Source organism: Ceratotherium simum, chromosome 23, assembly GCF_057802395.1.
Source record: "Ceratotherium simum simum isolate JZ-2026a chromosome 23, ASM5780239v1, whole genome shotgun sequence".
NCBI classification, from domain to species: Eukaryota; Metazoa; Chordata; class Mammalia; order Perissodactyla; family Rhinocerotidae; genus Ceratotherium; species Ceratotherium simum.
The window spans coordinates 30,171,330-30,181,869 of record NC_141922.1 but is presented as its reverse complement, the minus strand read 5'-3'; the positions used below and the strand labels follow the sequence as shown (position 1 = coordinate 30,181,869).

The 10,540-nt window shown below is 43.6% G+C and overlaps 1 protein-coding gene across 1 annotated transcript; it reads right to left on the bottom strand.

The window, feature by feature from the left end:
* Positions 1-686: 686 nt before the first annotated feature.
* KCNV1 (potassium voltage-gated channel modifier subfamily V member 1) lies at positions 687-9,378 on the bottom strand. The gene is made up of 4 exons (XM_004431278.3): positions 9,234-9,378; positions 7,595-8,823; positions 6,222-6,751; positions 687-2,568 (listed from the first exon to the last, which is right to left on the bottom strand). The coding sequence occupies exons 2-4, from the start codon at positions 8,059-8,061 to the stop codon at positions 2,057-2,059; spliced, it is 1,509 nt and encodes a 502-aa protein (XP_004431335.1). The 5' UTR covers positions 8,062-8,823; positions 9,234-9,378; the 3' UTR covers positions 687-2,056.
* Between the last annotated feature and the right edge of the window lie 1,162 nt (positions 9,379-10,540).

Sequence of the window (10,540 nt, the reverse complement as noted above, 5' to 3'; positions counted from 1 at the left end):
AAAGTGGCAAAATACATGATGAATACAGAGCAGAGTCCTGGATCACAGTAACCATTCTTATTGGAGAGAGTTCTAGAAAGTCAGGGTAAATTTGCCTCCTGTGTCTAACCTCTATTTCCCCTTTAGACTGTGGAGAGATTTATACTAGGACTAGTGGCACTATGCCATGCTCTAGAACCTGTGAACTGTGTAAGAGGGAAAATATTTATTATATTTCTACTCATATCTCCTAAGTCTTTCACAATATTTGGGAGAAGTGGAAACAAGCCATGTGGATTAAAGTATTTTAGCGTACAATCTAAAACTCATGCCATCAATGAAAATGTTTTTACAGCTTAAGCATGCATACCAGAACACCGGAGGTAGTAAAAATAATACTTCACTGATTTTAAGGTGCGTATTTTAAATTTTCACATATCCAAAATCTGGATGCATTTTACAATCAATGGCATCTTAAAATTGATAGCCTGCTCTCTTTTTTCTTCCTTCCTTCCTTTCTTCCTTCCTTCCTTTCTTCCTTCCTTCCTTCCTTGCTTCCTTCCTTCCTTGCTTCCTTCCTTCTTCCCTCCCTGCCTCCCCTCCTTTCCTTCTAGTTCATGATATAATAGGGTGTCAAATAGAATTGATGAAATATGGTATAGCCATATATTAAAGCAGTATTTCTCAATACTTCTTTCTTATCACCCCTCAACCCCGGCAAGGAGCCTCTTAGGCATTTTTTTCTAATTTCCCACCCCATGAAATTCTAATACCATAGATATACTCTATAACTGTTTATGTATTGCATATATATATGTGTTTTATGAATAAAAAGAGTAAGATATTTTTGCTTCCCAAGAACCAATTTTCATTCTCTTGGGGGCACTATTACACCCATTGAGAATGCAGATATTAAAATGATACTCCTTATTATGCCTAGTTTTAAAAATCTCATTTACTAGATTACTATGATTTGGGAATCATAAACTAATTCTTAGGTTTAGAGCTTTTGGCTTTAATTACATAACAGAATGTCTAGGAATTTTATTATTATCATGAATTACTGTTAAAACACTTGTCCAAATGCGTGCAAACTTTGAACATTTGCTATTTACCCCAACAGTCCAAGAGCTATCCATATTTTTTGTTAACAAATAAAAGATCTTCAAGTTCACCCAGTGAAATCATTCAACATATCATTCTCATTTTGTGAAATAAGACTTATAATTTCAGTGTATAAATTTAGGATGTTCACTACCTCACCTTTACATATTCATGATTTTGAAGACATAACTTGCACACTACATCAATAATGAGATTTTTTAAGACCATCTAATTTCCATGGAGTACTAAGAGATAGCTACTTTATACTCCACAAATTGCACTCAGTGGGGAGGATGAAGATGTGCAATTGTGGAAGCCTTTGTGCATCACTCTTCTACTGCAGTTTAAGCAGTTGCAGAATCCCACTTCCGATAGTAAAGATGGAGTAAAGGGCCCAGTCCACTTGTGACCAGTGGTTTGCACCAGAGGGAAGATAGGGACAACATCTATGACCATCAAATCAAGATTTTCTCTTGAAAAGCCAATTTTTATATTCAATGGCTTTAACTGATGGAGAAAGGACTGATTTGTTTACTTGGAGAATATCTTTAAATTGCAAAGTTATTCAGTGTGTTCTTAAATATTCACTTATCTTTTCTCTGGGCTATGCAGTTTAACTTCCATTTTTTTAAATTAGTGGTGCAAAAAACTTTTAAAATTAGTGATACATAAAACTTTTAACTTTGTTGTAGGAATTGCAATATTATTTTATATTTGACAATTCAGATGTGTATATTGGCTTAGTTGTACTGGGTTGTGTTAAATGGCTATTCTTGAGGTTCAAATGTGTCAAAGAAATGTATAGTTGTTTTGGGGGATGCGAACTATTTTAGTAGAACAAGCAATGTATCAACTAAAATTAACACAGGAAGTACTCAAAAGAGACTCCTCAGCAGTATACAGACATCCATATCAAGGCTTTATCAATCGAGTTAGTTTTACACAAGCTTTTGTAAATAAGTTGAAAGTGAATTCAAAACCAGAAATCATCTCCTGCACTGCTCCTAGTACTTGCTCTTTCTCTGCCTTTTAATCGAAGCATCTCCATGATACTCCGGGCATAGACATCTCTCAGGTTCACGCTGATATATGAGTCAGTGGCTATATTCTTGGTAAGCTTCTTCAGAGCCTCGCGCTGTCTAACAGCTGCTTCCTTGAGCTTTAAGGTGAAGTAGCAAGCAGAGAAGCGGTCGTTAATAATAGCAATAGGCAAGGCCAAGACGAGGATTCCCGATAAGATACACATGAAGGCCACGATTTTGCCCGTGGTGGTGTCTGGTCTAATGTCCCCATATCCCACGGTGGTCATGGACGTTGTGGCCCACCACCATGCACAAGGGACACTTGTGAAGGTTGTGTCAGGAATGCTTTGCTCAGCAAAATATTCCACAGTTGAAAATATAGAAATTCCCACAGACAGAAACAGGAGCAGTAGGCCGACTTCTTCGTAACACTGGGTGATTGTCATTCCAAGAGAGCGTAATCCTGTAATAGAGCAACTGTTGTCAGTCATTGGCACCTCTCCTTCCCTCCCCACTCCTTCCCTCTCTTTCCCTCTTCTTCCCTGCTATCCACCCAGAAACATGCATTTCACATTTAATATGTCTCCAGCATTGGGCAGTGTTCTGGGGATGATAGATGATAAATGATAAATCGTAATCTTTGTCTTCAGGAAGCTCGTAGTCTAGTTGATGGGGCCAGATTGAGAAGGACAGAAAGAAACATAATTAGACTCATTCATTCACTTATGTATTTATTAAACACTGCTATTTATTAAAAAATGGTGAGAGATGACACTAAAAGGCAGGCAGAGGATGTATATAGGAATTTGTACTTTACTCTACACAATGAAAGGCGTCTGCAGCATTGCATGTGGAGGACTTACTTGGTCAGATTTGCATTTCAACGCATCACTTAGGCACATTTTTCAATGCCAGTTTTATGTTGTCTCCTTATATTTTATGTGTCTGTTTTTCTCATCATCCATTAAAGTTTAATACAATCAGGGTATCATTATCTGAAAGCCGGAGGCAGTAAAGGATGTACACCATGAGAATGAAGTGAAGCAGCAGAAGCAAGACAGGTATCAGTGCAAAATGGACCTGAGACCATCATATGCACACTCAGAGGACACTCTTAGAGGTCTATCAGGAGGGCTTCCTGAACTCCCATGACACCCATTGAAATTCTCTTCCTTAATCCCAAAGCTATAGGGGAATATCTCCCTTGAATACAAGAATTTCTGCTTTCCTGTAAGGAGACAGACCTGAATACAGAATATTCCTCCATTGCAAAAAGGCATGGGGGACTGGAGACACTAGGGAACTCACTCACTATGAGGCATTGGTGGATTCCCCACTGTTGATTCACTGAGCGTCTGGGAGACAGACCCAAGAGAGTCCGCTCCCATCTCTGAAAAGACTAAGCCCTAAGGAGAGTAAGATGAGCCCACAACGAGACTATGATCTGAATAAGCTATCTTCCTGAACACTAGAGAGATACTGCTAAAAGCGTATCCACATTGTAAAGTCATATCAACCTGGTGTCACAATGATATTGTCTCCAAAGTCCGGAGCAATACCTCTTAGAATCATTTAAAAGTTTTTATTCACTCACTAGAGACTACTTGAAATGCATTAATACACTATTTGTGCTCTTATTATTTTGAATTTTGTTCTTGAAATTTTGAGATATTCTTGAATTATTTACCAGCTATTTTTAAAGATCAATGAATATTAATTTTGATCTTTCACTTCAACAGAAAATTTTTTAGAATATCTTTAGAATATCTTTTAGAAAACTGGCCTTGGTGTCTCTGTATTGAATTGCATTTCTGAAATAAATTGACAGCATATGAGGAAAAGCATGGGGTTTGGGGAGACTGCTTTCATTTCAAGATGAAGTGTTCTCAACAATTTTGTAAAGAAACACAAAGTGGTCTGAATTTTTGCATGTTACATCTATTAACTCAGATAATCCTTAAAAAACAAGATGAGATACACATCGTAATTATTATGCCATTTTACAGATGAGGAGACTGAGGCACAGAGAGGCAGCATATCTAGGTCAAAGCTACAGAGCCAGGATTTAAACCTAGGCTGTCTGGCCTGCCATTGTCCTCCCAAGGAGCTGTTATTCTATAATACCTCAATTTATTTTATAGTTAATACATGGGGAAATAAGCCAACTATGTCCATATTTTGCTAAATATAATGCTTAAGATAAAATTGTCAAATATTTATGCAAGTGTTCATATCTTTCAATAAACTAAGGCTTTATTAAAGCTTTGTACTGCTTTAGAACTGAAAAAAACCTTTGAAGAGGTGACATTGTGGAAATTACTATTATTTTCTTTTTCCTTTCTTTTGGGAAAAAAATGTAGTCTTTTACTGGGTGTTTTTAAATTGAATCCTGTGAAGAGTTTATAAATACTGGAAGAAAGCATCCTATTATGTGTGTCAGAAAACAAAGAGTGGTTCTTCAAAAAGTTGTTGGAAACCCCATTATCAAATCCTGGTGTGTGAGACGAGCTAGGAAAATACACTACCAAAATTATGTTAGGATAAGTCCTAATTACCTTAGAGATGTGGAAAAAAAAACCATCTGAGGTTAACTACTGAGGACAACTACCATCAGCTTCTTCAAGGTGACCAGTCAGGCATATATCTAAGGAAATAAGGTGGTTATAGGACTCTCTAGCCAAATTATTTGCATTCCTATGTATTGCATTAATACGAATTGTATTAAATATATGTCATCCTTACTCCAGCGTTTCTCAAAGGGTGGCCCAAGAATCACCTACATCAAAATCACTTGTGAACTTGTTAAAATGTATGCTCCTGGATCCAACTCCAAATACTAAAATCTAACTCTACGGATTGGGGCTCAGAATTTGCATTTTAACAAGCTTTTCAAGCGATTCTTATTTTCATTAAAGTCAAACATAAGGTAACACGTATGTACTCCAGAACATTCAACAGCTGCAGGGCCAGCCACTGAGAATCATTAGTCCCGAGGATGCAAGGATCATATTTAATGGATTTGTGTGATTTCCCCTGACTTTGACTATAATTTTCCTTTTTTTTTTTTTTTTTTTGTGAGGAAGATCAGCTCTGAGCTAACATCCATGCCAATCTTCCTCTTTTTGCTGAGGAAGACTGGCCCTGAGCTAACATCTATTGCCAATCCCCCTCCTTTTTTTCCCCCCCTTTTCTCCCCAAAGCCCCAGTAGATAGTTGTATGTCATAGTTGCACATCCCTCTAGCTGCTCTATGTGGGACGCTGCCTCAGCATGGCCGGAGAAGCGTGCGTCAGCGCGCGCCTGGGATCTGATCCCAGGCTGCTAGCAGGGGAACGCGAGCACTTAACTGCTAAGCCACGGAGCAGGTCCTGACTATAATTTTCACGTATAATTATGTGTGTGTGTTGTGTGGAGATTTTCTAGGGAGAATATTCATTAGATTTTCAAGTCTTTATGATACACACAAAAAGCAAATGAATTCCTGTTACCATCTCATACATCCTAGATCAGGGACAATAAAATTCTCAGATACTAGATAAAGCACTTAATTCGTGTCTTCTGCTTTCTTTCAAAGTAAATATTTCCGATGTTCCTTCAAAAATTACGGGAAAGCCACCAGTGCCTGGTCATCTCTCTTTGCAAAGCCAGAGAAGGCTCTGGAGGACTGACTTTTTCTTCTGCCAGGAAACCTGTGTGGTAAGCACTTCCTTGGACACAGACAAGAAACTCGCTTACGTCCCTATATGTTATATATAATTTATGTGTATATTTTTATGTGCTGTTTATGCATATTTTATGTGAAACTTTCTAGAAGCAGAGGGTCTTTAATTTTTGTGTATCTTCTGGGCGCTGGGTTAAGGTAAATTGAGGTTAACAAATGGTCAAATTGTTTCTCAAATGCCTTATGGAGGGAAAGTGTATGAGAGGCATCTTCTCATATCTATGATAACAACTTCAAGGTTTTGCTTCCCAATGCCTTTTTGGAAATCATGGTTGGGTAAGGTACGGGAGTTGCTAATTTTGAGAATCAATTCAGAGTGCTTCCCTTGGACTGTGGTCAAAGCACTAATGCTTACAAACAACTGCAGATTAAAAGGCATCAATGAAATCTGAATACCTGTGGAATGCCTGCCCAGCTTTAGCATGCGCAGAGCCCTGAGCAGCCTCAAAACCTGGACGATACGCCCCACGTTTTCCAGCTCCTGGGTGGTCTGGCTCCCACTCAGGCTCTCTACCAGAAGAGTGATGTAGAAGGGCAAGATGGCAAGGAGGTCTATGATGTTTGGCACCTTTCTCAGGAAGCGGCACCTGTCCCGCACACACAGGAAGCGCAGGACAAACTCCCCGGTGAACCAGCTAATGCACACGTACTCCAGGATCTCCAGCAGCTGCAGGTCCAGCCAGCTTAACTCGGCTGACATCAGGGCCATGTTGACGATGGACACCACCACGAAGATGATGGAGATGACCCCAAAGATTCGGGCAGCTGTGGAAGACCCAGGTTTCTCCAGGATGTTCCAGAGCTTCTGGCGGACAGTGGGACAAGGTCCTTGTGAGAAGTCCTGTTCACTCTCATGTTGACTTTCCTGGTCTTCTGTGTCCTTCTTAAAGTCTAAAGTTTCACTCAGCTCCTTTCTTCTGAAGTATCTTTTAGAGAAGACAACTTAGTGATTAATCTAACTTTTTTTAAAATACAGAAGTAAAAAGAGAATTAAACTTAGCAGTGAGGTCATGCTTTTTATTTCAGTAAAATGCAGAAAATATCCATTTGTATTTTATCCAGATTGTCTCCTGCCCATAGTATTCAAAATTTCTCATTTACGATGATTATTTTTAAAATGACACTTTCTTGGTAGACGTTTATACAAAAGGATCTATACATAGCAAAGCTACTTCAGATTAATGTATTTTTTTTTACCTAATTTCTTGTAACAAGAACAGAAGTTTGCCATATGGAACTTTTTTGTGTGTAATGGAAAGGTATTCATGAAAAAATGATAGTAATTCCAAGATAATAGCAAAAACATCATCAAAGTCCCACTATCATTCACAGTGAAGGAACAATTTCTATCTTTTGTATTTAGAGGAGTTCTCCATCCAAGTTTTTAAAGCTAGTGTGCTAGGTTTGATAAATGATGAAGCTCCATACTGAAACCTACATCCCTATACATGCGTCTTTTGGAGCATAACTTTTCTGACTCATCTATTCAATCACCAAAGATTTATTACAGGCCTCACTTCCCTTGCCTGATCAATGAATTGACACACATTCACTCGACAAAGAAAGTTAAAAACTTCCAATCTAAAAGCTGGCTTTGATGCTTTCTTTCCAGCCCCCACTGCCACCCCACCTTCCAGCTCAGAAGCGGCCGCTGGTATTCTTAGGCCTGGGTTCAGCGAGGCTTGTGTAAAGCCTCGACTCTTTACCTCTGCCGCCCTCCTTCCACTGCGCCCGCCCCCACGCCCTGCCACTGCGCGCCTCGAGGGTACCTGTCCCTGCAGCAGGAGTCGATGCTGAGCTCATCGATGCCCCAGTACTGGATCTCCTGAAGGAAGGAGAGCGCGCACAGCTGCTCCATGACGTGCAGGCGGCCGGTGCGGTAGTAGTGCAGGACGTAGCGGAATGCTTGGGAGCTGCGGTCGAAGAAGTACTCGTTGTCCACGGGATTGGCGTCGTCGCAGAACTCCAGGGGGCTGGGCACGGCGGCTAGAGCCCCGCGGCGCCGGCACGAGGCCACCACCACGGCCAGCTTGCCAAGGCGCGTGTGCGGGAAGCAGGACAGCGCCTGCTGCGAGAGCACAAAGCGGCTGCCGCCCACGTTGACCGTGAAGCAGTCCCCGAGCGCCAGGGGCTCCCCTTCACCCTCGCTGCAGAAGACGCTGGATTCCAGCGAGGTCAGGGAGCAGCTGTCCAGCGGCGAGTCCGGCGGCGCCCGGCCGCGGGGAGGCAGCTCCATCCCAGCCGCTGCTGCCTAAGGGCGCCACAAAGTTGGGGGCGCGCCGGAAGCCTCGGTCCCGCGAGGGCGGTGGCACGGCCCCTGCTGGCGCCCGGGATTCCCCGGGCTCCCGAGGGGAGGGAGATGCCTCCCACCCGCGCACCCCTACTTTCTCCACCCCTTGTACTCCTTCCCCCTCTCGCTGCTGGGGAGCTGCGAGTGCGCGGAGTCTGGGAGGAGAACAGGGGTCGCGCCCAGGGAGATGCTCAGGTGTGGTCCAAGCCGAGGGCAGCCCCAGGGCACGATGCCGGTCGCCGAGGCCCTTCCCGGACTTATGCACTCCCTCCCAACTTTGTAATGGAGGCCCCCAGCCCCGGAGGTGGACGCGGTGAAAGCCTCGCTACTAGGGGGGTGGACCGGGTGGGGAGGGGAGGGAGGAGGGAAGTCTAGAGCGGAGGAGGACAAGATGACTCTTGGTGAAACGCAAGCAAGGGGAATGGCAAGACTCACTCCTGCCCGCAGGAGACCAAAGAGAAAAGTTCACACAGCAGAGGAAGTCGTAACCGAGTCTGGGTCCCTTTGAACTCGAGGGTGTATATTCCTCCCTCTTTTACTGTGCAGGCTTCACAGGCCTCCCCGGGAGGGTTCACCGGGGGTGTGAGCACGTGGGGGACGGTGCTCTGGGCGAGGGGGCCGCATCATTTGCTCCCATTCACTCTCATTCTAGTCTGATTGTCATTCACGCTCCATTTTCTTCTCCCTCCTCGCTCAGGTTTTGACCTCCTGGTTGAGAAATAAGGATAATTAATAATGACTTTTAATTGAAGTCCCCGTGAGTCACTAAGAACGAGGGGTCGCCATTGCCAGCTGCCCCCGCGCGTGGGGAGGCACTTGGCGCCCTTCGGTTTAGCCATTTCTGTCCTACAGATTTCCCGGAGAGCAGGTGTTGCAGGAGCGTTCCCTGGCACCCAGCGGAGCTCTCATTTTAGGAGAAGGGAAGGCAAAAAGACAAGGAACGGAACAGGCGTGGGCTGAGGCAGGAGTTTAAATAGTAACGACGACTCGGTACAGGGAGAAGCCGAGCACCTTGCCCAGGTGAGACTGGAAGTGTACCCACGGGGCCCCTTGGAGCCGCGCCCTGGCCAACCTGTTGGACACGAGGCGGGGCTGGGGAGGAGGGCAGGGTGACTCACCTGCGGCGCCGGGCACATCTGGGCTGCGCTCCGTGGGCGCCGCTGGGTGTGTAGCCTTCCTCTGATCCTCCTGGTCTACACGTGAGGTCTGACTTGACAGGTCCAGGAGCAAAACTGCTCGCAGCCAAGCTCTTCGCCGGCGCTTGTTGCCTAGCCTCGCCTCGTCTCCACCCGCCTCCTGGCTCTGGCCCCTCGGAGGCAGCGGAGAGTGGCCGCCCCCGCCCGCGCTCGCTCGGAGCCATTCGCGGTTCCCAGCACAGCTGTGGGGAACGCAGGGAGCGGAGGGAGGTGAGACCGGAGGAGGAAGTGAGGCGCTCCGTGACTGAACATTATATTCATCCTGAAGACACTTCAACGATTCCTGTAGTATTAGATTCCTATTTCCCTGAATCTGTGTGCTCACAAATGCTCAAGAACAAAATTTTCCAGTTGCATAAGTCTGCTAAGCTCACAGTTAGGGCAATTATATTAACTGCTGTGTGTGGCGTGGTTCAAGGTTTTCTCACTATTTCCAGCAAGCATCTGGGAATCCTGCATTTTTTCAAAAGTCTTTGCAAGAGGGAGTGAACCAGACTCATCTCCTTTATTTCCTTGTAAGAATTTTAGGAAAAATAAAGATTTGAGCAGGCAGCTCAATGCAGCAGCCAGAGCTATTTCATAGATTTGACTTGAAATGTGACTGGTTACTCCCAACCGGCTGTGGGACATCCAGCTTTCATTCACTTCATGGGCCTCAATGCCTTCCTCAGTAAAATTTCAGGTGTTAATAAAAACACCCAACATTTATTGAGCACTTACTTTATGCCAGGGAATTTTGTAGGTCCTTTACTCATTCAGTACCTTATTTAATTATAATAATACTGTGAGGTAGCAGTATACCCATTTTATAGAAGGGGAAACTGAGCGGCAGAGCAATTAAGTGATTTACTTAGGGCCACATAGTCCAAATTCAAATCTGGGACTGCTTGTCAGAGGCTGCCCTTATAAACACAATGCTTGGGACATATCATTTTTGTGTGATTTTTAAATAAATCAAAGTATGGTTGCTTTTATTTATGTGTTTATTTTTGCAAGTTTCTAAAGAATGGCAAGAGTTTAGTGATGTATTTTCCCTGATCTTGCCACAAATGTTTATTGAGCATCTGCTATGTGCCAGGCATTATTGTAGGTGCTTCAGATAGATCATTAGTGTGAATAACTTGAATCAAATGATTAGCAATGGAGGTCTACCCTAGCTTTACAGATTGTGGTGAGGAAGGAGGAAAACTTTCAGAGGAGAATGACAGCTTTAGGGGAGGAAGGAGATC